The sequence below is a fragment of the Mobula hypostoma genome, unplaced genomic scaffold, assembly GCF_963921235.1.
Source record: "Mobula hypostoma unplaced genomic scaffold, sMobHyp1.1 scaffold_104, whole genome shotgun sequence".
In the NCBI taxonomy this organism is placed as follows: Eukaryota; Metazoa; Chordata; class Chondrichthyes; order Myliobatiformes; family Myliobatidae; genus Mobula; species Mobula hypostoma.
In genome coordinates this window covers 196,501-223,161 of record NW_026948216.1, presented here as the reverse complement: position 1 = coordinate 223,161, position 26,661 = coordinate 196,501, and the positions used below count along the sequence as shown (strand labels likewise).

Sequence of the window (26,661 nt, the reverse complement as noted above, 5' to 3'; positions counted from 1 at the left end):
GAGTGAACGAACGAGGGTCCCAAATAAATGAGGGGATCCCCACGAGTCCCTCGATAAGTTTTAGACCCGAACAAGCCCTGCCACAATTAACCGACGGCCCGGTTAACTGGCTGAATTAAATGTAACATCCAGTGCAGTTATGCCTTACCAACCCGTGCTTCCCTGCAGCCGCAAAACAACATATTTCAGCACAGAAGTCACTGATAATGCATCAGATACAGAATGTGCGAAACTTTTATTCAACCAGACACAGAGGGAGCAGGGACGAGGCCATCGGCCGGCTGAACAGAATTAACGAGTGATCGTGACACGGCTCCGGAGGGGGTGACGGAGCCAGGCCAGGGGTGGTGGGAGAGGAGCAGAGATTACGGGCAGCGGCAGGCAGGGTGACGATCCCCCATCTGCACCCGGCCCAGACGCGGACGAGACGGTGTGGGGGTGTCGCATCGCAGCCGTCTGCCTCAGTGGCGGCTGAGCGAGAGCCTGGAGACTGTGGGACGCAGAGAGAGGGAGTCAGACCGTCGCAGGCCAGCAAACCCACCCCCCACAGAAAACCAGCTTTACAGAGAGAGGGAGGGGGTGAGGGAGACGGGGAGGGGTGTAGGGGAGGGAGGGTGTGACGGAGACGGGGAGGGGTGTAGGGGAGGGAGGGGGTGAGGGAGACGGGGAGGGGTGTAGGGGAGGGAGGGGGTGACGGAGACGGGGAGGGGTGTAGGGGAGGGAGGGGGTGACGGAGACGGGGAGGGGTGTAGGGGAGGGAGGGGGTGACGGAGACGGGGAGGGGTGTAGGGGAGGGAGGGGGTGACGGAGACGGGGAGGGGTGTAGGGGAGGGAGGGGGTGACGGAGACGGGGAGGGGTGTAGGGGAGGGAGGGGGTGACGGAGACGGGGAGGGGTGTAGGGGAGGGAGGGGGTGACGGAGACGGGGAGGGGTGTAGGGGAGGGAGGGGGTGACGGAGACGGGGAGGGGTGTAGGGGAGGGAGGGGGTGACGGAGACGGGGAGGGGTGTAGGGGAGGGAGGGGGTGATGGAGACGGGGAGGGGTGTGGGGGAGGGAGGGGGTGACGGAGACGTGGAGGGGTGTAGGGGACGGAGGGGGTGACGGAGACGGGGAGGGGTGTAGGGGAGGGAGGGGGTGACGGAGAGGGGGAAGGGTGTAGGGGAGGGAGGGGGTGACGGAGACGGGGAGGGGTGTGGGGGAGGGATGGGGTGACAGAGACGGGGAGGGGTGTAGGGGAGGGAGGGGGTGACGGAGACGGGGAGGGGTGTAGGGGAGGGAGGGGTTGACGGAGACGGGGAGGGGTGTAGGGGAGGGAGGGGGTGACGGAGACGGGGAGGGGTGTAGGGAGGGGAGGGGGTGACGGAGACGGGGAGGGGTGTTGGGGAGGGAGGGGGTGACGGAGACGGGGAGGGGTGTAGGGGAGGGAGGGGGTGACGGAGACGGGGAGGGGTGTAGGGGAGGGAGGGGGTGACGGAGACAGGGAGGGAGGGGGTGACGGAGACGGGGAGGGGTGTAGGGGAGGGAGGGGGTGACGGAGACCGGGAGGGGTGTAGGGGAGGGAGGGGGTGACGGAGACGGGGAGGGGTGTAGGGGAAGGAGGGGGTGACGGAGACAGGGAGGGAGGGGGTGACGGAGACGGGGAGGGGTGTAGGGGAGGGAGGGGGTGACGGAGACCGGGAGGAGTGTAGGGGAAGGAGGGGGTGACGGAGACAGGGAGGGAGGGGGTGACGGAGACGGGGAGGGGTGTAGGGGAGGGAGGGGGTGACGGAGACGGGGAGGGGTGTAGGGGAGGGAGGGGTTGACGGAGACGGGGAGGGGTGTAGGGGAGGAAGGGGGTGACGAAGACGGGGAGGGGTGTAGGGGAGGGAGGGGGTGACGGAGATGGGGAGGGGTGTAGGGGATGGAGGGAGTGACTGAGACGGGGAGGGGTGTAGGGGAGGGAGGGGGTGACGGAGACGGGGAGGGGTGTGGGGAAGGGAGGGGTTGACGGAGACGGGGAGGGGTGCAGGGGAGGGAGGGGGTGACGGAGACGGGGAGGGGTGTAGGGGAGGGAGGGGGTGACGGAGATGGGGAGGGGTGTAGGGGATGGAGGGAGTGACTGAGACGGGGAGGGGTGTAGGGGAGGGAGGGGGTGACGGAGACGGGGAGGGGTGTAGGGGAGGGAGGGGTTGACGGAGACGGGGAGGGGTGTAGGGGAGGAAGGGGGTGACGAAGACGGGGAGGGGTGTAGGGGAGTGAGGGGGTGACGGAGACGGGGAGGGGTGTAGGGGAGGGAGGGGGTGAGGGAGACAGGGAGGGGTGTAGGGGAGGGAGGGGGTGACGGAGACGGGGAGGGGTGTAGGGGAGGGAGGGGGTGACGGAGACGGGGAGGGGTGTAGGGGAGGGAGGGGGTGACGGAGACGGGGAGGGGTGTAGGGGAGGGAGGGGGTGACGGAGACGGGGAGGGGTGTAGGGGATGGAGGGGGTGACGGAGACTGGGAGGGGTGTAGGGGAAGGAGGGGTGACGGAGACGGGGAGGGGTGTAGGGGAGGGAGGGGGTGACGGAGACGGGGAGGGGTGTAGGGGAGGGATGAGGTGATGGAGACGGGGAGGGGTGACGGAGACGGGGTGGGGGTGATGGAGACGGGGAGAGGTGTAGGGGAGGGATGAGGTGACGGAGACGGGGAGGGGTGTAGGGGAGGGAGGGGGTGACGGAGACGGGGAGGGGTGTAGGGGAGGGAGGGGATGACGTAGACGAGGAGGGGTGTAGGGGAGGGAGATGACGGAGACGAGGAGGGGTGTAGGGGAGGGAGGGGTGACGGAGACGGGGAGGGGTGTGGGGGAGGGAGGGGGTGACGGAGACGGGGAGGGGTGTGGGGGAGGGAGGGGGTGACGGAGACGGGGAGGGGTGTAGGGCAGGGAGGGGGTGACGGAGATGGGGAGGGGTGTAGGGGAGGGAGGGGGTGACGGAGATGGAGAGGGGTGTAGGGGAGGGAGGGGGTGACGGAGACGGGGAGGGGTGTAGCGGAGGGAGGGGGTGACGGAGACGGGGAGGGGTGTAGGGGAGGGAGGTGGTGACGGAGTCGGGGAGGGGTGTAGGGGAGGGAGGGGGTGACGGAGGCGAGGAGGGGTGCGCGGTAGTGACGGGGTGACGGAGACGGGGAGGGGTGTAGGGGAGGGAGGGGGTGACGGCGAGGGGGAGGGGTGTTGGGGAGGGAGGGGTGACGGAGACCGGGAGGGGTGTAGGGGAGGGAGGCGGTGACGGAGACGGGGAGGTGTGTAGGGGAGGGAGGGGGTGACGGAGACGGGGAGGGGTGTAGGGGAGTGAGGGGGTGACGGAGACGGGGAGGGGTGTAGGGGAGGGAGGGGTGACGGAGACGGGGAGGTGTGTAGGGGAGGGAGGGGGTGACGGAGTCGGGGAGGGGTGTAGGGGAGGGAGGGGTGACGGTGACGGGGAGGGGTGTAGGGGAGGGAGGGGATGACGTAGACGAGGAGGGGTGTAGGGGAGGGAGATGACGGAGACGAGGAGGGGTGTAGGGGAGGGAGGGGTGACGGAGACGGGGAGGGGTGTGGGGGAGGGAGGGGGTGACGGAGACGGGGAGGGGTGTGGGGGAGGGAGGGGGTGACGGAGACGGGGAGGGGTGTAGGGCAGGGAGGGGGTGACGGAGATGGGGAGGGGTGTAGGGGAGGGAGGGGGTGACGGAGATGGAGAGGGGTGTAGGGGAGGGAGGGGGTGACGGAGACGGGGAGGGGTGTAGCGGAGGGAGGGGGTGACGGAGACTGGGAGGGGTGTAGGGGAGGGAGGTGGTGACGGAGTCGGGGAGGGGTGTAGGGGAGGGAGGGGGTGACGGAGGCGAGGAGGGGTGCGCGGTAGTGACGGGGTGACGGAGACGGGGAGGGGTGTAGGGGAGGGAGGGGGTGACGGAGACGGGGAGGGGTGTTGGGGAGGGAGGGGTGACGGAGACCGGGAGGGGTGTAGGGGAGGGAGGCGGTGACGGAGACGGGGAGGTGTGTAGGGGAGGGAGGGGGTGACGGAGACGGGGAGGGGTGTAGGGGAGTGAGGGGGTGACGGAGACGGGGAGGGGTGTAGGGGAGGGAGGGGTGACGGAGACGGGGAGGTGTGTAGGGGAGGGAGGGGGTGACGGAGTCGGGGAGGGGTGTAGGGGAGGGAGGGGTGACGGTGACGGGGAGGGGTGTAGGGGAGGGAGGGGGTGAGGGAGACGGGGAGGTGTGTAGGGGAGGGAGGGGGTGACGGAGACGTGGAGGGGTGTAGGGGAGGGAGGGGGTGACGGAGACGGGGAGGGGTGTAGGGGAGGGAGGGGGTGACGGAGACGGGGAGGGGTGTAGGGGAGGGAGGGGGTGACGGAGACGGGGAGGGGTGTAGGGGAGGGAGGGGGTGACGGAGACGGGGAGGGGTGTAGGGGAGGGAGGGGGTGACGGAGACGGGGAGGGGTGTAGGGGAGGGAGGGGGTGACGGAGACGGGGAGGGGTGTAGGGGAGGGAGGGGGTGACGGAGACGGGGAGGTGTGTAGGGGAGGGAGGGGGTGACGGAGACGGGGAGGGGTGTAGGGGAGGGAGGGGGTGACGGAGACGGGGAGGGTTGTAGGGGAGGGAGGGGGTGACGGAGACGGGGAGGGGTGTTGGGGAGGGAGGGGGTGACGGAGACGGGGAGGGGTGTAGGGGTGGGAGGGATGACGGAGACGGGGAGGGGTGTAGGGGAGGGAGGGGGTGACGGAGACGGGGAGGGGTGTAGCGGAGGGAGGGGGTGACGGGGACGGGGAGGGGTGTAGGGGAGGGAGGGGGTGACGGAGACGGGTAGGGGTGTAGGGGAGGGAGGGGGTGACGGAGTCGGGGAGGGGTGTAGGGGAGGGAGGGGGTGACAGAGACGGGGAGGGGTGTAGGGGAGGGAGGGGGTGACGGAGACGGGGAGGGGTGTAGGGGAGGGAGGGGGTGACGGAGACGGGGAGGGGTGTAGGGGTGGGAGGGGGTGATGGAGACGGGGAGGGGTGTAGGGGAGGGAGGGGGTGACGGAGACTGGGAGGGGTGTAGGGGAGGGAGGCGGTGACGGAGACGGGGAGGGGTGTAGGGGAGGGAGGGGGTGACGGAGACGGGGAGGGGTGTAGGGGAGGGAGGGGGTGACGGAGACGGGGAGGGGTGTAGGGGAGGGAGGGGGTGATGGAGACAGGGAGGGAGGGGGTGACGGAGACGGGGAGGGGTGTAGGGGAGGGAGGGGGTGACGGAGACGGGGAGGAGTGTAGGGGAAGGAGGGGGTGACGGAGACAGGGAGGGAGGGGGTGACGGAGACGGGGAGGGGTGTAGGGGAGGGAGGGGGTGACGGAGACGGGGAGGGGTGTAGGGGAGGGAGGGGTTGACGGAGACGGCGAGGGGTGTAGGGGAGGAAGGGGGTGACGAAGACGGGGAGGGGTGTAGGGGAGGGAGGGGGTGACGGAGATGGGGAGGGGTGTAGGGGATGGAGGGAGTGACTGAGACGGGGAGGGGTGTAGGGGAGGGAGGGGGTGACGGAGACGGGGAGGGGTGTGGGGAAGGGAGGGGTTGACGGAGACGGGGAGGGGTGCAGGGGAGGGAGGGGGTGACGGAGACGGGGAGGGGTGTAGGGGAGGGAGGGGGTGACGGAGATGGGGAGGGGTGTAGGGGATGGAGGGAGTGACTGAGACGGGGAGGGGTGTAGGGGAGGGAGGGGGTGACGGAGACGGGGAGGGGTGTAGGGGAGGGAGGGGTTGACGGAGACGGGGAGGGGTGTAGGGGAGGAAGGGGGTGACGAAGACGGGGAGGGGTGTAGGGGAGTGAGGGGGTGACGGAGACGGGGAGGGGTGTAGGGGAGGGAGGGGGTGAGGGAGACAGGGAGGGGTGTAGGGGAGGGAGGGGGTGACGGAGACGGGGAGGGGTGTAGGGGAGGGAGGGGGTGACGGAGACGGGGAGGGGTGTAGGGGAGGGAGGGGGTGACGGAGACGGGGAGGGGTGTAGGGGAGGGAGGGGGTGACGGAGACGGGGAGGGGTGTAGGGGATGGAGGGGGTGACGGAGACTGGGAGGGGTGTAGGGGAAGGAGGGGTGACGGAGACGGGGAGGGGTGTAGGGGAGGGAGGGGGTGACGGAGACGTGGAGGGGTGTAGGGGAGGGATGAGGTGATGGAGACGGGGAGGGGTGACGGAGACGGGGTGGGGGTGATGGAGACGGGGAGAGGTGTAGGGGAGGGATGAGGTGACGGAGACGGGGAGGGGTGTAGGGGAGGGAGGGGGTGACGGAGACGGGGAGGGGTGTAGGGGAGGGAGGGGATGACGTAGACGAGGAGGGGTGTAGGGGAGGGAGATGACGGAGACGAGGAGGGGTGTAGGGGAGGGAGGGGTGACGGAGACGGGGAGGGGTGTGGGGGAGGGAGGGGGTGACGGAGACGGGGAGGGGTGTGGGGGAGGGAGGGGGTGACGGAGACGGGGAGGGGTGTAGGGCAGGGAGGGGGTGACGGAGATGGGGAGGGGTGTAGGGGAGGGAGGGGGTGACGGAGATGGAGAGGGGTGTAGGGGAGGGAGGTGGTGACGGAGTCGGGGAGGGGTGTAGGGGAGGGAGGGGGTGACGGAGGCGAGGAGGGGTGCGCGGTAGTGACGGGGTGACGGAGACGGGGAGGGGTGTAGGGGAGGGAGGGGGTGACGGAGACGGGGAGGGGTGTTGGGGAGGGAGGGGTGACGGAGACCGGGAGGGGTGTAGGGGAGGGAGGGGGTGACGGAGACGGGGAGGGGTGTAGGGGAGGGAGGGGGTGACGGAGACGGGGAGGTGTGTAGGGGAGGGAGGGGGTGACGGAGACGGGGAGGGGTGTAGGGGAGTGAGGGGGTGACGGAGACGGGGAGGGGTGTAGGGGAGGGAGGGGTGACGGAGACGGGGAGGTGTGTAGGGGAGGGAGGGGTTGACGGAGTCGGGGAGGGGTGTAGGGGAGGGAGGGGTGACGGTGACGGGGAGGGGTGTAGGGGAGGGAGGGGGTGAGGGAGACGGGGAGGTGTGTAGGGGAGGGAGGGTGTGACGGAGACGTGGAGGGGTGTAGGGGAGGGAGGGGGTGACGGAGACGGGGAGGGGTGTAGGGGAGGGAGGGGGTGACGGAGACGGGGAGGGGTGTAGGGGAGGGAGGGGGTGACGGAGACGGGGAGGGGTGTAGGGGAGGGAGGGGGTGACGGAGACGGGGAGGGGTGTAGGGGAGGGAGGGGGTGACGGAGACGGGGAGGGGTGTAGGGGAGGGAGGGGGTGACGGAGACGGGGAGGGGTGTAGGGGAGGGAGGGGGTGACGGAGACGGGGAGGTGTGTAGGGGAGGGAGGGGGTGACGGAGACGGGGAGGGGTGTAGGGGAGGGAGGGGGTGACGGAGACGGGGAGGGGTGTAGGGGAGGGAGGGGGTGACGGAGACGGGGAGGGGTGTTGGGGAGGGAGGGGGTGACGGAGACGGGGAGGGGTGTAGGGGAGGGAGGGATGACGGAGACGGGGAGGGGTGTAGGGGAGGGAGGGGGTGACGGAGACGGGGAGGGGTGTAGCGGAGGGAGGGGGTGACGGGGACGGGGAGGGGTGTAGGGGAGGGAGGGGGTGACGGAGACGGGTAGGGGTGTAGGGGAGGGAGGGGGTGACGGAGTCGGGGAGGGGTGTAGGGGAGGGAGGGGGTGACAGAGACGGGGAGGGGTGTAGGGGAGGGAGGGGGTGACGGAGACGGGGAGGGGTGTAGGGGAGGGAGGGGGTGACGGAGACGGGGAGGGGTATAGGGGTGGGAGGGGGTGATGGAGACGGGGAGGGGTGTAGGGGAGGGAGGGGGTGACGGAGACTGGGAGGGGTGTAGGGGAGGGAGGCGGTGACGGAGACGGGGAGGGGTGTAGGGGAGGGAGGGGGTGACGGAGACGGGGAGGGGTGTAGGGGAGGGAGGGGGTGACGGAGTCGGGGAGGGGTGTAGGGGAGGGAGGAGGTGACGGAGATGGGGAAGGGTGTAGGGGAGGGAGGGGGTGACGGAGACGGGGAGGGGTGTGGGGGAGGGATGGGGTGACAGAGACGGGGAGGGGTGTAGGGGAGGGAGGGGGTGACGGAGACGGGGAGGGGTGTAGGAGAGGGAGGGGTTGACGGAGACGGGGAGGGGTGTAGGGGAGGGAGGGGGTGACGGAGACGGGGAGGGGTGTAGGGGAGGGAGGGAGTGACGGAGACGGGGAGGGGTGTAGGGGAGGGAGGGGGTGACGGAGACCGGGAGGGGTGTAGGGGAAGGAGGGGGTGACGGAGACAGGAAGGGAGGGGGTGACGGAGACGGGGAGGGGTGTAGGGGAGGGAGGGGGTGACGGAGACGGGGAGGGGTGTTGGGGAGGGAGGGGGTGACGGAGACGGGGAGGGGTGTAGGGGAGGGAGGGGGTGACGGAGACGGGGAGGGGTGTAGGGGAGGGAGGGAGTGACGGAGACGGGGAGGGGTGTAGGGGAGGGAGGGGGTGACGGAGACCGGGAGGGGTGTAGGGGAAGGAGGGGGTGACGGAGACAGGAAGGGAGGGGGTGACGGAGACGGGGAGGGGTGTAGGGGAGGGAGGGGGTGACGGAGACGGGGAGGGGTGTAGGGGAGGGAGGGGTGACGGAGACGGGGAGGGGTGTAGGGGAGGGAGGGGTGACGGAGACGGGGAGGGGTGTAGGGGAGGGAGGGGGTGACGGAGACGGGGAGGGGTGTAGGGGAGGGATGAGGTGATGGAGACGGGGAGGGGTGACGGAGACGGGGTGGGGGTGATGGAGACGGGGAGGGGTGTAGGGGAGGGAGGGGGTGACGGAGACGGGGAGGGGTGTAGGGGAGGGAGGGGATGACGGCCACGAGGAGGGGTGTAGGGGAGGGAGGGGGTGACGGAGACGGGGTGGGGTGTAGGGGAGGGAGGGGGTGACGGAGACGGGGAGGGGTGTAGGGGAGGGAGGGGGTGACGGATACGTGGAGGGGTGTAGGGCAGGGAGGGGGTGACGGAGATGGGGAGGGGTGTTGGGGAGGGAGGGGGTGACGGAGACGGGGAGGGGTGTAGGGGAGGGAGGGGGTGACGGAGACGGGGAGGGGTGTAGGGGAGGGAGGGAGTGACGGAGACGGGGAGGGGCGTAGGTGAGGGAGGGGTGACGGAGACGGGGAGGGGTGTAGGGGAGGGAGGGGGTGACGGAGACAGGAAGGGAGGGGGTGACGGAGACGGGGAGGGGTGTAGGGGAGGGAGGGGGTGACGGAGACAGGGAGGGGTGTAGGGGAGGGACGAGGTGACGGAGATGGGGAGGGGCGTAGTGGAGGGAGGGGTGACGGAGACTGGGAGGGGTGTAGGGGAGGGAGGGGTGACGGAGACGGGGAGGGGTGTAGGGGAGGGAGGGGGTGACGGAGACGGGGAGGGGTGTAGGGGAGGGATGAGGTGATGGAGACGGGGAGGGGTGACGGAGACGGGGTGGGGGTGATGGAGACGGGGAGGGGTGTAGGGGAGGGAGGGGGTGACGGAGACGGGGAGGGGTGTAGGGGAGGGAGGGGATGACGGAGACGAGGAGGGGTGTAGGGGAGGGAGGGGGTGACGGATACGTGGAGGGGTGTAGGGCAGGGAGGGGGTGACGGAGATGGGGAGGGGTGTAGGGGAGGGAGGGGGTGACGGAGATGGAGAGGGGTGTAGGGGAGGGAGGGGGTGACGGAGACGGGGAGGGGTGTTGGGGAGGGAGGGGGTGACGGTGATGGGGAGGGAGGGGGTGACGGAGACGGGGAGGGGTGTAGGGGAGGGAGGGGATGACGGAGACGGGGAGGGGTGTAGGGGAGGGAGAGGGTGACGGGGACGGCGAGGGGTGTAGGGGAGGGAGAGGGTGACGGGGACGGGGAGGGGTGTAGGGGAGGGAGGGGGTGATGGAGACGGGGAGGGGTGTAGGGAGGGAGGGGGTGACGGAGACGGGGAGGGGTGTTGGGGAGGGAGGGGGTGACGGAGACGGGGAGGGGTGTAGGGGAGGGAGGGGGTGACGGAGACGGGGAGGGGTGTAGGGGGAGGGAGGGGGTGACGGAGACGGCGAGGGGTGTAGGGGAGGGAGGGGGTGACGGAGACGGGGAGGGGTGTAGGGGGAGGGAGGGGGTGACGGAGACGGCGAGGGGTGTAGGGGAGGGAGGGGGTGACGGAGATGGGGAGGGGTGTTGGGGAGGGAGGGGGTGACGGGGACGGGAGGGGTGTTGGGGAGGGAGGGGGTGACGGAGACGGGGAGGGGTGTTGGGGAGGAAGGGGGTGACGGGGACGAGGAGGGGTGTTGGGGAGGGAGGGGGTGACGGAGACGGGGAGGGGTGTAGGGGAGGGAGGGGGTGACGGAGATGGGGAGGGGTGTTGGGGAGGGAGGGGGTGACGGAGACGGGGAGGGGTGTAGGGGGAGGGAGGGGGTGACGGAGACGGCGAGGGGTGTAGGGGAGGGAGGGGGTGACGGAGATGGGGAGGGGTGTTGGGGAGGGAGGGGGTGACGGGGACGGGAGGGGTGTTGGGGAGGGAGGGGGTGACGGGGACGGGAGGGGTGTTGGGGAGGGAGGGGGTGACGGAGACGGGGAGGGGTGTTGGGGAGGAAGGGGGTGACGGGGACGAGGAGGGGTGTTGGGGAGGGAGGGGGTGACGGGGACGGGGAGGGGTGTAGGGGGGGAGGGAGTGATGGAGACGGGGAGGGGGTGACGGGGACGTGGAGGGAGGATGTGACGGAGACGGGGAGGGGTGTAGGGGAGGGAGGGGGTGACGGGGACGGGGAGGGGTGTTGGGGAGGGATGGGGTGACGGAGACGGGGAGGGGTGTAGGGCAGGGAGGGGATGACGGAGACGGGGAGGGGTGTTGGGGAGGGAGGGGGTGACGGAGACGGGGAGGGGTGTAGGTGTGGGAGGGGATGACGGAGACGGGGGGGTGTTGGGGAGGGAGGGGGTGACGGAGATGGGGAGGGAGGGGGTGACGGAGACGGGGAGGGGTGTAGGGGAGGGAGGGGATGACGGAGACGGGGAGGGGTGTAGGGGAGGGAGGGGGTGACGGAGATGGAGAGGGGTGTAGGGGAGGGAGGGGGTGACGGAGACGGGGGGGTGTTGGGGAGGGAGGGGGTGACGGAGACGAGGAGGGGTGTAGGGGAGGGAGGGGATGACGGAGACTGGGAGGGGTGTAGGGGAGGGAGGGGGTGACGGAGACGGGGAGGGGTGTAGGTGTGGGAGGGGATGACGGAGACGGAGGCGGTGTTGGGGAGGGAGGGGGTGACGGAGATGGGGAGGGGTGTAGGGGAGGGAGGGGATGACGGAGACGGGGAGGGGTGTTGGGGAGGGAGGGGGTGACGGGGACGGGGAGGGGTGTAGGTGTGGGAGGGGATGACGGAGACGGGGGTGGTGTTGGGGAGGGAGGGGGTGACGGAGATGGGGAGGGAGGGGGTGACGGAGAAGGGGAGGGGTGTAGGGGAGGGAGGGGATGACGGAGACGGGGAGGGGTGTAGGGGAGGGAGGGGGTGACGGAGATGGAGAGGGGTGTAGGGGAGGGAGGGGGTGACGGAGACGGGGGGGTGTTGGGGAGGGAGGGGGTGACGGAGACGAGGAGGGGTGTCGGGGAGGGAGGGGATGACGGAGACTGGGAGGGGTGTAGGGGAGGGAGGGGGTGACGGAGACGGGGAGGGGTGTAGGTGTGGGAGGGGATGACGGAGACGGAGGCGGTGTTGGGGAGGGAGGGGGTGACGGAGATGGGGAGGGGTGTAGGGGAGGGAGGGGATGACGGAGACGGGGAGGGGTGTTGGGGAGGGAGGGGGTGACGGGGACGGGGAGGGGTGTAGGTGTGGGAGGGGATGACGGAGACGGGGGTGGTGTTGGGGAGGGAGGGGGTGACGGAGAAATGGAGGGGTGTAGGTGAGGGAGGGGATGACGGAGACGGGGAGGGGTGTAGGGGAGGGAGGGGATGACGGAGACGGGTAGGGGTGTTGGGGAGGGAGGGGGTGACGGGGACGGGGAGGGGTGTAGGTGTGGGAGGGGATGACGGAGACGGGGATTGGTGTAGGGGAGGGAGGGGATGACGGAGACGGGGAGGGGTGTAGGGGAGGGAGGGGATGACGGAGACGGGGAGGGGTGTAGGGGAGGGAGGGGGTGACGGAGACGGGGAGGGGTGTAGGGGAGGGAGGGGGTGACGGAGAAGGGGAGGGGTGTGGGGAGGGAGGGGATGACGGAGACGGGGAGGGGTGTTGGGGAGGGAGGGGGTGACGGGGACGGGGAGGGGTGTAGGTGTGGGAGGGGATGACGGAGACGGGGGGGGTGTTGGGGAGGGAGGGGGTGACGGAGAAGGGGAGGGGTGTAGGGGAGGGAGGGGGTGACGGAGACGGGGAGGGGTGTGGGGGAGGGAGGGGGTGTCGGAGACGGGGAGGGGTGTAGGGGAGGGAGGGGATGACGGAGACGGGGAGGGGTGTAGGGGAGGGAGGGGATGACGGAGACGGGGAGGGGTGTGGGGGAGGGAGGGGGTGACGGGGACGGGGAGGGGTGTGGGGGAGGGAGGGGGTGACGGAGAAGGGGAGGGGTGTAGGGGAGGGAGGGGATGACGGAGACGGGGAGGGGTGTAGGGGAGGGAGGGGATGACGGAGACGGGGAGGGGTGTGGGGGAGGGAGGGGATGACGGAGACGGGGAGGGGTGTAGGGGAGGGAGGGGATGACGGAGACGGGGAGGGGTGTTGGGGAGGGAGGGGGTGACGGGGACGGGGAGGGAGGGGGACTGGACCCCACACTCACTGTGAATCTCCTTTCCGATGAGCACACAGTGCAGGAAGAGGATGAGCGAAGCCACTACCAGCTCGACGAGACACACTACGGTCAGGAACACCAGAAGCAGCAGTGGCTGGAGCTGAGGGGTAGAACGCAGGCAACGACGGTGGGGGATGAGACTGCACACAGACATCCTCCTGAGGTCATCCCCTCCCCTCCCTCTCCGCTACCCGTCCCACACATCCCCCTGAGCCCATCCCCTCTCCCCTGCCCGCTCCAGGGTGGTACTCACATAGAAGAAGTTCAAGGAGACGGGGGGCATGAGGTACAGGGAGACGAGGTAGGCGCCAAACCCGATGGTGGCCGCCAGGCAGCTGACGACGTGCGTGAGAGCGACGACCTGCTTCTGTGGGGCGACGGACAGAGACGACGTGGGTCAGTGAGGCTGAGGAATTCACCAACGGGGACGGCAGTGTGGAGGGGAAGGGAAGCTCTGGGAGAGATACAGAGAGAGGGAATGCGTAGAGAGAGAGACTGGGGGGGAGAGAGAGAGACTGGGAAAGAGAGACTGGGGTGAGAGAGAGAGAGACTGGGGGGAGAGAGAGACTGGAGAGAGAGAGACTGGGGAGAGAGAGAGACTGGGGAGAGAGAGACTGGGGAGAGAGAGACTGGAGAGAGAGAGACTGGGGAGAGAGAGAGACTGGGGGAGAGAGAGACTGGGGAGAGAGAGAGACTGGGGAGAGAGAGAGACTGAGGGAGAGAGACTAGGGTGAGAGAGATGGGGGAGAGAGAGACTGGGGGAGAGAGAGAGAGATTGGGGAGACAGACTGGGGGAGAGAGAGACTAGGGCGAGAGAGACTGGGGAGAGAGAGACTGGGGAGAGAGAGAGAGATTGGGGAGACAGACTGGGGGAGAGAGAGAGACTGGGGGAGAGAGACTAGGGTGAGAGAGACTGGGGAGAGAGAGACTGGGGAGAGAGAGAGAGACTGGGGAGACAGACTGGGGGAGAGAGAGAGACTGGGGGAGAGAGACTGGGGACAGAGAGACTGGGGGAGAGAGACTGGGGAGAGAGAGAGAGACTGGGGGAGAGAGACTAGGGTGAGAGAGACTGGGGAGAGAGAGACTGGGGAGAGAGAGAGAGATTGGGGAGACAGACTGGGGGAGAGAGAGAGACTGGGGGAGAGAGACTAGGGTGAGAGAGACTGGGGTGAGAGAGACTGGGGAGAGAGAGAGACTGGGGGGAGAGAGAGACTGGGGGGAGAGAGACTGGGGAGAGAGAGACTGGGGAGAGAGAGAGAGATTGGGGAGACAGACTGGGGGAGAGAGAGAGACTGGGGGAGAGAGACTAGGGTGAGAGAGACTGGGGAGAGAGAGACTGGGGAGAGAGAGAGAGATTGGGGAGACAGACTGGGGGAGAGAGAGAGACTGGGGGAGAGAGACTAGGGTGAGAGAGACTGGGGTGAGAGAGACTGGGGAGAGAGAGAGACTGGGGGGAGAGAGAGACTGGGGGGAGAGAGACTGGGGAGAGAGAGACTGGGGAGAGAGAGAGAGACTGGGGAGGGAGAGAGACTGGGGGAGAGAGAGACTGGAGAGAGAGAGACTGGGGGAGAGAGAGAGACTGGGGGAGAGAGAGACTGGGGAGAGAGAGAGACTGGGGAGAGAGAGACTGGGGAGAGAGAGAGACTGAGGGAGAGAGACTAGGGTGAGAGAGATGGGGGAGAGAGAGACTGGGGGAGAGAGAGAGAGACTGGGGAGGGAGAGAGACTGGGGGAGAGAGAGACTGGAGAGAGAGAGACTGGGGAGAGAGAGAGAGATTGGGGAGACAGACTGGGGGAGAGAGAGAGACTGGGGGAGAGAGACTAGGGTGAGAGAGACTGGGGAGAGAGAGACTGGGGAGAGAGAGAGAGATTGGGGAGACAGACTGGGGGAGAAAGAGAGACTGGGGGAGAGAGACTAGGGTGAGAGAGACTGGGGTGAGAGAGACTGGGGAGAGAGAGAGACTGGGGGGAGAGAGAGACTGGGGGGAGAGAGAGAGACTGGGGAGAGAGAGACTGGGGAGAGAGAGAGAGACTGGGGAGAGAGAGACTGGGGAGGGAGAGAGACTGGGGGAGAGAGAGAGACTGGGGAGAGAGAGAGACAGGGAGAGAGAGACTGGAGAGAGAGAGACTGGGGGGAGGGAGACTGGGGAGAGAGAGAGACTGGGGGAGAGAGAGACTGGGGAGAGAGAGACTGGGGAGAGAGAGACTGGGGAGAGAGAGAGACTGGGGAGAGAGAGAGACTGAGGGAGAGAGACTAGGGTGAGAGAGATGGGGGAGAGAGAGACTGGGGAGAGAGAGAGAGACTGGGGAGAGAGAGACTGGGGAGAGAGAGACTGGGGAGAGAGAGAGACTGGGGAGAGAGAGAGACTGAGGGAGAGAGACTAGGGTGAGAGAGATGGGGGAGAGAGAGACTGGGGGAGAGAGAGAGACTGGGGGAGAGAGACTAGGGTGAGAGAGACTGGGGAGAGAGAGACTGGGGAGAGAGAGAGACTGGGGGTGAGAGAGACTGGGGGAGAGAGAGAGACTGGGGGAGAGAGACTAGGGTGAGAGAGATGGGGGAGAGAGAGACTGGGGAGAGAGAGAGAGATTGGGGAGACAGACTGGGGGAGAGAGAGAGACTGGGGGAGAGAGACTAGGGTGAGAGAGACTGGGGAGAGAGAGACTGGGGGAGAGAGAGAGACTGGGGAGAGAGACTAGGGTGAGAGAGACTGGGGAGAGAGAGAGACTGGGGACAGAGAGAGACTGGGGAGAGAGACGGGAGAGAGAGAGACTGGGGAGAGAGAGAGACTGGGGAGAGAGACTGGGGAGAGAGAGACTGGGGAGAGAGAGACTGGGGAGAGAGAGAGACTGGGGGTGAGAGAGACTGGGGGAGAGAGAGAGACTGGGGGAGAGAGACTAGGGTGAGAGAGATGGGGGAGAGAGAGACTGGGGAGAGAGAGAGAGATTGGGGAGACAGACTGGGGGAGAGAGAGAGACTGGGGGAGAGAGACTAGGGTGAGAGAGACTGGGGAGAGAGAGACTGGGGGAGAGAGAGAGACTGGGGAGAGAGACTAGGGTGAGAGAGACTGGGGAGAGAGAGACTGGGGACAGAGAGAGACTGGGGAGAGAGACGGGAGAGAGAGAGACTGGGGAGAGAGACTGGGGAGAGAGACTGAGGGAGAGAGAGAGAGACTGGGGAGAGAGAGAGACTGGGGGAGAGAGACTAGGGTGAGAGAGATGGGGGAGAGAGAGACTGGGGGAGAGAGAGACTGGGGAGAGAGAGAGAGATTGGGGAGACAGACTGGGGGAGAGAGAGAGACTGGGGAGAGAGACTGAGGGAGAGAGAGAGACTGGGGGAGAGAGACTAGGGTGAGAGAGACTGGGGAGAGAGAGAGACTGGGGAGAGAGATGGGAGAGAGAGAGACTGGGGGAGAGAGAGAGAGATTGGGGAGACAGACTGGGGGAGAGAGAGAGACTGGGGAGAGAGACTGAGGGAGAGAGAGAGACTGGGGGAGAGAGACTAGGGTGAGAGAGACTGGGGAGAGAGAGAGACTGGGGAGAGAGACGGGAGAGAGAGAGACTGGGGAGAGAGAGAGACTGGGGACAGAGACTGAGGGAGAGAGAGAGACTGGGGAAAGAGAGACTGGGGGAGAGAGAGAGACTGGGGAGAGAGAGACTGGGGGAGAGAGAGAGACTGGGGAGAGAGAGACTGGGGGGACAGAGACTGGGGGAGAGAGACACTGGGGGAGAGAGACACTGGGGGAGAGAGAGACTGGGGGAGAGAGATACGGGGAGAGAGATACGGGGGAGACAGAGAGAGACGGGGAGAGGGGGAGAGAGATGGCAGAGAGACTGGGGAGAAAAAGACTGGGGGAGAGGCAGACTGGAGGGGAGGGAGAGAGAGAGAGACAGAGGAGAGGGGGCAGAAAGGGGGAGGGAGAAAAAGTGGGGAAGAGAGGAAGAGAGAGAACTAGCGGAGAGGGAGACTGGGAGAGAGGGAGACTGGAGGGGGAGCGAGAAACTAAGACTGGGAGAGACAGTGAGAGAGAGCGAGACACTGGGGAGAGAGAGAGACGGGAGAGAGAGTGAGTGGGAGAGACTGGAGGGAGAGGGAAAGAGACCGGAGGGAGAGAGATAGGGACTGGACGGAGAGAGAGAGACTGGGGGAGGGAGAGAGAGTGAGTGAGTGAGAGAGAGACTGGAGAGAAGGGAAGGGTTGTCACTCACGAGGCTCGTGTTGGAGGTGTTAATGATGTCAACCACCAGGGACCCTGACACGATGTACTGCAGGGAGGAAACAGGCGGTTATTAAAATGCAACTGGATCCATTATCCCTCCCTCCCTCCTTCGCCTCCTCCTCGCTCCACCTTTCCCGCTCTCACCTCCTCCTTCACTAACTCCCCCTCTGCCATCTCTCCCCTACCCTGCCTCACCTCACACCCTCTCCCCCAACCTCCTCCTCCCCCCATCTCCCCACACCCTGCCCTCCCACAGAATTAGGCCACTCAGCCCATCCAGTCTGGTCCCGCCATTCCATCGCGGCTGATTTACTATCCTTCTCAACCCCACTCTCCTGCCCTCTCCCCGTCACCTTTAACCCCCATGACCAGTCAAGAACCTGCCAGCCTCTGCCTTAAATAGACCCAACGACTTGGCCGTCTGTGGCAATGAATTCCACAGGTTCACCGCCCTCTGGCGAAATTCAAAGATTCAAAAAACTTTACTGTCATTCTAACCGTACGTCAGCTCTACAGGACAGAATGAGACAGTGTTTCCCAGGGGCAGTGCAATCATAACATAACCAACACAATGCTAAATAATAAACACAACAATAAATAGTAAAACACAACAGCCACGTGTCAGTTAAAATCAAGTTTTCAGTGTCCAGTGCAAGTTAAATGTGTCCAAAAGCAGAGTCGGGTAGAGCAGCTATTTAGCAGTCTGACTGTCTGTGGGAGGAACCTGTTTAGTCGCCTTGTGGTTTTAGTTTCGTTTGCCTGATGGCAGAAGAACAAACAGTTCATGGAGAGGGTGTGAGGGGTCTTTAACGATGTACCGTGTCTTCTGGAGGCATCGACTCTGAAAGAGGTCTTGGACAGAAGGTAGGGAGACCCCAATAACCTTCTCTGCTCCCCTAACCACCCTCTGCAAGGCTTTTTTGCCGACAGAACTGCAGCTGGAGTACCAGGTTGTGATGCAAAAGGTCAGCACACTCGCAACCACGCCTCTGTAGACTGTAGTTAAGATGTTAGTGGGGAGTGATGCTTGTTTAAGCTTCCTCAGAGAGTGCAATCTCTGCTGGGCCCGTTTCACCATCCCAGTGGTGTTCCTGGACCAGGTGAGATTATCTGAGATCTGCACCCCAAGGAACTTGATGTTTTCCGCTCTCTCCACTGTGGAGCCACTGATGCTGAGGGGTGTGTGCTCACGCTGAGACCGTCTGAAATCGACGATCATCTCCTTGGTTTTGGCGACATTAAACATCAAGTTTTTATCCCTGCACCAGCTCTCTGGGTGTTTGACCTCCTCCCTGTACATAGTTTCATCATTTTTGCTGACGAGCCCCACCACTGCGGTATCGTCTGCAGATTTAATGATCAGGTTCTCCTGGAATCTGGCTGTACAGTCGTGCGTTAGCAGTGTAAACAGCAATGGGCTAAGCACACAGCCTTGTGGGGATCCAGTGCTCAGTGTGATGGAGTCAGAGACGTTCCTGCCAACACGGACCGACGAACGTTTAAACAAAGGACTCTTCCGCAACCTTTTCAGCAAAGCCATCACTTCCAGCATCCGAGCCATTGACATATAATGTAAAAGGAATGGATCCAACATAAGACCCTGATGGAACACCACTAGTCACTGGGAGCCAGCCAGAAAAGGCTGCCTTCATGCCTACCAATCGGCCAAACTTCTACCCGTGCCAGAATCTTTCCCGTAATACCGTGGGCTCTTAACTTGTCGAAGGCCTTCTGAAAATCAGAGTACACAGCATCAATCTATTCTCCATTAACTAGGCTAGGTTGGGTAGCTTAACTTCATATTTTATCTCGTGGCTCTCCGCTGGCTTTTAAAAGTTTTCCAACCCTCTAACGTTGGAATTACTTTTGCGCTATTTTATGTCTTCTTTTTTACTTCTTCATCTTTGGGATGTATCTATAATATACCTTCCAACCCGCATCAGAAACCTGCCATCATCCCTGCTAGTGTCCCCTTGCAGTCAACTTTGGCCACCTCCTCTCTCACACCTCTGCAATTCCCTTTACTCCGCGGTAAAACCAATACACCTGACTTTAGCTTCTCCCTCTCAAAGTGCAGGGTGAATTCGATCACAGTATGATGACAGTCTCCTGAGAGTTCCTTTACCTTAAGCTCCTGAATCAAATTTGGTGAATCAGACAGCATCCATTCCTGGGTTACCGTTCCTTAGTGGGCTCAACCAGCGACCTGCTCTATAAAGCCACCTCGTAGGCATTTCTCATGGGAACCAGCACCCAACCTCACTCGTACATTGAAATCACCCAATGACAATTGTAACATTGCCCTCCATTCCCCCCTCTCTCAGTCCCCCCTCTCTTTCCGTCCCCTCACTCCCTCACGACTCTCTCTGCCACCGTGCCCCCTCTCCCTCTCACTGTCCCCTCCCTCCATACCACTCTCTCTGCCCCCTCTCGTGCCCGGAGGCCGAGGCCGAGAGTCGGGACACACACCCAGATACCACTCCACCAGGGGACGCCGATGAGGATAACGAAGATGTGAGTCTGATCGAAGTTGAGTGGAAGGCCCAGGGTGATCTGCACGATGCCCAGCAGGATCTCGGTGATCTGGGGTCGACGGAGAGAGAGAGAGAAAGTGTCAAGTGAGAGGGAGAGAGACACCCATCTCCGTCACCCCTCCCTCCCCTGCACCCCTCCCCGTCTCCGTCACCCCTCCCTCCCCTGCACCCCTCCCCGTCTCCGTCACCCCTCCCTCCCCTACACCCCTCCCCGTCTCCGTCACCCCCTCCCTCCCCTACACCCCTCCCCGTCTCCGTCCCCTCCTCCCTCCCCGTCTCCCTCACCCCCTCCCTCCCCTACACCCCTCCCCGTCCCCCTCACTCCCCTACACCCCTCCCTTCCCTACACCCCTCCCTGTCTCCGTCACCCCCTCCCTCCCCTACACCCCTCCCTGTCTCCGTCACCCCCTCCCTCCCCTACACCCCTCCCCTCTCTGTCACCCCCTCCCTCCCCTACACCCCTCCCCGTCTCCGTCAACCCCTCCCTCCCCCACACCCCTCCCCGTCTCCGTCACCCCTCCCTCCCCTGCACCCCTCCCCGTCTCCGTCACCCCCTCCCTCCCCTACACCCCTCCCCGTCTCCGTCCCCTCCTCCCTCCCCGTCTCCCTCACCCCTCCCTCCCCTACACCCCTCCCCGTCCCCCTCACTCCCCTACACCCCTCCCCGTCTCCCTCACCCCCTCCCTCCCCTACACCCCTCCCCGTCTCCGTCACCCCCTCCCTCCCCTACACCCCTCCCCGTCTCCGTCAACCCCTCCCTCCCCCACACTCCTCCCCGTCTCCATCACCCCTCCCTCCCCTGCACCCCTCCCCGTCTCCGTCAACCCCTCCCTCCCCTACACCCCTCCCCATCCCCCTCCCTCCCCTACACCCCTCCCCATCCCCCTCACTCCCCTACACCCCTCCCCGTCTCCGTCACCCCCTCCCTCCCCGTCTCCGTCACCCCCTTCCTCCCCTACATCCCTCCCCGTCTCCGTCAGCCCGTCCCTCCCCCACACTCGTCCCTGTCTCCGTCACCCCTCTGATTGCGGTGGCTGGGTAGTGAGGGAGGTGTTTCTCTGCTGCCCCTCACTCACCCCCAGCACCTTGAGCTCCCGGCGGACGCAGTAACTCAGTTTGTGCAGGCAGTTCCCCTGCTCGGCCACCGACTCGATGTACAGGGTAGACATGGCTGCTGAGAGGGAGAACAGTGGTAGTGAGGGGCGAGGGCTCTCATCTCCCTGTCCCTCCATCCTCAATCCCTCATCTCCCTGTCCTTCCATCGTTAAGCACTATATCCCCATCCCTCCATCCTCAATCCCTCATCTCCCTGTCCCTCTATTCTCAATCCCTCAAATCCCCATCCCTCCATCCTCAATCCCTCAAATTACCATCCCTCCATCCTCAATCTCTCATCCACCCATCCCTCGATCCTGAATCGTTCATCTCCCCATCCTCTACCCCTCATCCACCCATCCCTCCATCCTCAATCCCTCATTTCCCCATCCTCAATCCCTCTCCTCCTTCACTCTGAAACCCTCTCCATTCTCCACCCTCAATTCCGCTCCTCCCTCCACTCTCAATCTCTCTCCTCCCTCCACCCTCAATCCCGCTCCTCCCTCAAACCCTCTCCTCCCTCCACCCTCAATCCCTCTCCTCCCTCCATCCTCAATCCGTCTCCTCCCTCCACCCGCAAACCTTCTCCTCCCTCCATCCTCAAACCCACTCCTCCCTCCACCCACAATCCCTCTCCTCCCTCCACCCTCAATCCCTCTCCTCCCTCCACCCTCAATCCCTCTGTTCCCTCCACCTTCAATCCCTCTCCTCCCTCCACCCTCAATCCCTCTCCTCCCTCCACCCTCAATCGCTGTTCCCTCCACCTTCAATCCCTCTCCTCCCACCACCCTCAATCCCTCCCCTCCCTCCACCCTCAATAACTCCCCTCCCTCCACCCTCAATCCCTCCCCTCCCTCCTCCCTCAATCCCTCTCCTCCCTCCACCCTCAATCCCTCCCCTCCCTCCTCCCTCAATCCCTCTCCTCCCTGCTCCCTCAATCCTCCTCTTCCCTCCACCCTCAATCCCTCTCCTCTCTCCTCCCTCCACCCTCAATCCCTCCCCTCCCTCCTCCCTCAATCCCTCTCCTCCCTCCACCCTCAATCCCTCTCCTCCTACCACCCTCAATCCCTCCCCTCCCTCCTCCCTCAATCCCTCTCCTCCCTGCTCCCTCAATCCTCCTCTTCCCTCCACCCTCAATCCCTCTCCTCTCTCCTCCCTCCACCCTCAATCCCTACCCTCCCTCCTCCCTCAATCCCCCTTCTCCCTCCACCCTCAATCCCAACCCTCCCTCCACCCTCAATCCCTCTCCTCCCTCCTCCCTACACCCTCAATCCCTCCCCTCCCTCAATCCCTCTCCTCCCTGCTCCCTCAATCCCCCTCCTCCCTCCACCCTCAATCCCAACCCTTCCTCCCTCAATCCCCCTCCTCCCTCCAACCTCAATCCCCCTCCTCCCTCCACCCTCAATCCCCCTCCTCCTTCCACCCTCAATCCCACCCCTCCCTCCTCCCTCCAACCTCAATCCCCCTCCTCCCTCCACCCTCAATCCCTCTCCTCCCTCCACCCTCAATCCCTCTCCACCCACAATCCCTCCCCTCCCTCCAACCTCAATCCCCCTCCTCCCTCCACCCTCAATCCCTCTCCTCCCTCCACCCTTAATCCCTCTCCGCCCTCCTCCCTCAATCCCTCCCCTCCCACCTCCCTCAATCCTTCTCCTCCCTCCACCCTCAATCCCTCCTCCCTCCAATCCCTCAATCCCTCTCCTCCCTCCATCCCTCCCCTCCCTCCTCCCTCAATCCCTCTCCTCCCTCCTCCCTCAATCCCTCTCCTCCCTCCACCCTCAATCCCTCTGCTCCCTCCACCTTTAATCCCTCTCCTCCCTCCTCCCTCAATCCCTCCCCTCCTCCCTCAATCCTCCTCACTCCACCCTCAATTCCTCTCCTCCCTCCACCCTCAATCCCTCTCCTCCCTCAATCCCTCCCCTCCCTCCACCCTCAATCCCTCTCCTCCCTCCCCCTTCCCCTACCTCAACCCCTCTCCTCCCTCCTCCCTCAATCCCTCTCCTCCTCCCTCAATCCCTCCCCTCCCCTACCTCAATCCCTCTCCTCCCTCCCCTCCTTCAATCCCTCTCCTCCCTCCTCCATCAATCCCTCTTCTCCCTCCTCCCTCAATCTCTCCCCTCCCTCAATCCCTCTCCTCTCTCAATCCCTCTCCTCCCTCAATCCCTCCCTCTTCCCTCAATCCCTCTCCTCCCTCCTCCCTCAATCCCTCCCTCCTCCCTCAATCCCTCTCCTCCCTCCTCCCTCAATCCCTCTCCTCCCTCAATCCCTCCCCTCCCTCCTCTCCCTCAATCCCTCTCCTCCTCCCTCAATCCCTCCCTCTTCCCTCAATCCCTCCCTACTCCCTCAATCCCTCCCCTCCCACCTCCCTCAATCCTCCTCCCTCCACCCTCAATTCCTCTCCTCCCTCCACCCTCAATCCCTCTCCTCCCTCAATCCCTCTCCTCCCTCTTCCCTCAATCCCTCCCCTCCCTCCTCCCTCAATCCCTCTCCTCCCTCCACCCTCAATCCCTCTGCTCCCTCCACCTTTAATCCCCCTCCTCCCTCAATCCCTCCCCTCCTCCCTCAATCCTCCTCACTCCACCCTCAATTCCTCTCCTCCCTCCACCCTCAATCCTTCTCCTCCCTCAATCCCTCCCCTCCCTCCACCCTCAATCCCTCTCCTCCCTCCCCCTTCCCCTACCTCAATGCCTCTCCTCCCTCCCCTCCCTCAACCCCTCTCCTCCCTCCTCCCTCAATCCCTCTCCTCCTCCCTCAATCCCTCCCCTCCCCTACCTCAATCCCTCTCCTCCCTCCCCTCCCTCAATCCCTCTCCTCCCCCCTCCATCAATCCCTCTTCTCCCTCCTCCCTCAATCTCTCCCCTCCCTCAATCCCTCTCCTCTCTCAATCCCTCTCCTCCCTCAATCCCTCCCTCTTCCCTCAATCCCTCTCCTCCCTCAATCCCTCCCCTCCCTCAATCCCTCTCCTCCTCCCTCAATCCCTCCCCTTCCTCAATCCCGCCCTCTTCCCTCAATCCCTCCCTACTCCCTCAATCCCTCTCCTCCCTCCTCCCTCAATCCCTCCCCTCCCTCAATCCCTCCCTTCCCTCAATCCCTCCCCTTCCTCCTCCCTCAATCCCTCCCCTCCCTCAATCCCTCCCCTCCCTCAATCCCTCTCCTCCTCCCTCAATCCCTTTCCTCCCTCAATCCCTCCCCTTCCTCCTCCCTCAATCCCTCCCTCCTCCCTCAATCCCTCTCCTCCCTCCTCCCTCAATCCCTCTCCTCCCTCAATCCCTCCCCTCCCTCCTCCCTCAATCCCTCCCCTCTCTCCTCCCTCAATCCCTCCCTCGTCCCTCAATCCCTCCCTCCTCCCTCAATCCCTCTCCTCCCTCCCCTCCCTCAATCCCTCTCCTCCCTCCCCTCCCTCAATCCCTCCCCTCCCTCAATCCCTCCCTCCTCCCTCAATCCCTCTCCTCCCTCCCCTCCCTCAATCCCTCTCCTCCCTCAATCCCTCCCCTCCCTCAATCCCTCTCCTCCATCAATCCCTCTCCTCCCTCAATCCCTCTCCTCCCTCAATCCCTCCCCTCCCTCAATCCCTCTCCTCCCTCAATTCCTCTCCTCCCTCAATCCCTCTCCTCCCTCAATCCCTCTCCTCCCTCAATCTCTCCCCTCCCTCAATCCCTTCCCTCCCTCAATCCCTCCCCTCCCTCAATCCCTCCCTTCCCTCAATCCCTCCCCTTCCTCCTCCCTCAATCCCTCCCCTCCCTCAATCCCTCCCCTCCCTCAATCCCTCTCCTCCTCCCTCAATCCCTTTCCTCCCTCAATCCCTCCCCTTCCTCCTCCCTCAATCCCACCCTCCTCCCTCAATCCCTCTCCTCCCTCCTCCCTCAATCCCTCTCCTCCCTCAATCCCTCCCCTCCCTCCTCCCTCAATCCCTCCCCTCTCTCCTCCCTCAATCCCTCCCTCGTCCCTCAATCCCTCCCTCCTCCCTCAATCCCTCTCCTCCCTCAATCCCTCTCCTCCCTCCCCTCCCTCAATCCCTCCCCTCCCTCAATCCCTCTCCTCCCTCAATCCCTCCCTCCTACCTCAATCCCTCTCCTCCCTCCCCTCCCTCAATCCCTCTCCTCCCTCAATCCCTCCCCTCCCTCAATCCCTCTCCTCCATCAATCCCTCTCCTCCCTCAATCCCTCCCCTCCCTCAATCCCTCTCCTCCCTCAATCCCTCTCCTCCCTCAATCCCTTCCCTCCCTCAATCCCTCCCCTCCCTCAATCCCTCCCCTCCCTCAATCCCTCTCCTCCCTCAATCCCTCCCTCCTCCCTCAATCCCTCTCCTCCCTCCCCTCCCTCAATCCCTCCCCTCCCTCAATCCCTCTCCTCCCTCAATCCCTCCCCTCCCTCAATCCCTTCCCTCCCTCAATCCCTCCCCTCCCTCAATCCCTTCCCTCCCTCAATCCCTCCCCTCCCTCAATCCCTCTCCTCCCTCAATCCCTCCCTCCTCCCTCAATCCCTCTCCTCCCTCCCCTCCCTCAATCCCTCACCTCCCTAAATCCCTCTCCTCCCTCAATCCCTCCCCTCCCTCAATCCCTCCCCTCCCTCAATCCCTCCCCTCCCTAAATCCCTCTCCTCCCTCAATCCCTCCCCTCCCTCAATCCCTCCCCTCCCTCAATCCCTTCCCTCCCTCAATCCCTCCCCTCCCTCAATCCCTCTCCTCTCTCAATCCCTCCCTCCTCCCTCAATCCCTCTCCTCCCTCCCCTCCCTCAATCCCTCCCCTCCCTAAATCCCTCTCCTCCCTCAATCCCTCCCTCCTCCCTCAATCCCTCTCCTCCCTCCCCTCCCTCAATCCCTCCCCTCCCTAAATCCCTCTCCTCCCTCAATCCCTCCCCTCCCTCAATCCCTCCCCTCCCCCTCAATCCCTTCCTACTCTCTCTCCCTCAATCCCTCCCCTCCTCCCTCAATCCCTCTCCTCTCTCAATCCCTCCCTCCTCCCTCAATCCCTCTCCTCCCTCCCCTCCCTCAATCCCTCCCCTCCCTAAATCCCTCTCCTCCCTCAATCCCTCCCTCCTCCCTCAATCCCTCTCCTCCCTCCCCTCCCTCAATCCCTCCCCTCCCTAAATCCCTCTCCTCCCTCAATCCCTCCCCTCCCTCAATCCCTCTCCTCCCTCATCGCACCTCTCCCCGGAAGTCCCGCCCTCTCTTTTCAAACGCCCGCCTCGCGCAGCAGGCGCCGAACCGCCGCGTCGCATGCGCACTGCGCAGTCCGCCGGCCATCGGGACTGCGCCGACTCACTGCAGCGAAATGCGGTCGGCAGCGGGGCGCAACGCGCGTGCGTGCCGCCGTCGGCCGTCACGGGTGGGCGAAACGCGGGTGATAAAGGGGGGGGTAGAGGGAGATGTGCGCATGCGCACCGGACTGGGCTAACATCGACTTGTAGGGCCGACAGGCTGCAAAAAATCAGATTTGTTTGGCAATCGTTTCCTCAACGAGTTGTGCGAATCAAAACATCACAAAAAAACATTTCCCTCCATTCAACTGATGTGGTAATGATAGGGGAACCATCGATTTCGTAAAATTACATATTGAGGACACATACCATAAGATAGAGGAATAGAATCAGGCCGTTCGGCCCGTTATGTCTGCTCCACCATTCAACCATGTCTGTTATTATCCCTCTGAACCACATTCTCTCCACTTTTCCCCATAACTTTGACACTCACACAGATCAACGGCAGACCAACTTCTGCCTTAAATATACCCAACGACTTGGCATCCACAGCCGCCTGTGGCAACGAATTCCAGATTCACCAGCCTCTGGCAAAAGAAATTCCTACTCATCTCCGTTCCAAAATGACGCCCCTCTACTCTGAGGCTGTGTCCCCTGGTCCTAGACTCCCCCACTACAGGAAACATCCTCTCCACATCCACTCTATCTGTGTCCTCTGGTCCCAGACTCCCCCCACTACAGGAAACATCCTCTCCACATCCACTCTATCTGTGTCCTCTGGTCCTAGACTCCCCCACTACAGGAAACATCTCCTCCACATCCACTCTATCTGTGTCCTCTGGTCCTAGACTCCCCCACTACAGGAAACATCCTCTCCACATCTACTCTATCTGTGTCCTCTGGTCCTAG

General features: G+C 64.4%; 1 protein-coding gene across 1 annotated transcript; it reads right to left on the bottom strand.

The window, feature by feature from the left end:
* Positions 1–267: 267 nt before the first annotated feature.
* ms4a17a.17 (membrane-spanning 4-domains, subfamily A, member 17A.17) lies at positions 268–25,721 on the bottom strand. The gene is made up of 7 exons (XM_063039841.1): positions 25,700–25,721; positions 20,536–20,630; positions 19,395–19,508; positions 16,915–16,971; positions 12,963–13,076; positions 12,698–12,809; positions 268–490 (listed from the first exon to the last, which is right to left on the bottom strand). Exons 2-7 carry the CDS (start codon positions 20,626–20,628, stop codon positions 462–464), a joined length of 519 nt encoding a protein of 172 aa, XP_062895911.1. The 5' UTR covers positions 20,629–20,630; positions 25,700–25,721; the 3' UTR covers positions 268–461.
* Positions 25,722–26,661: the final 940 nt, after the last annotated feature.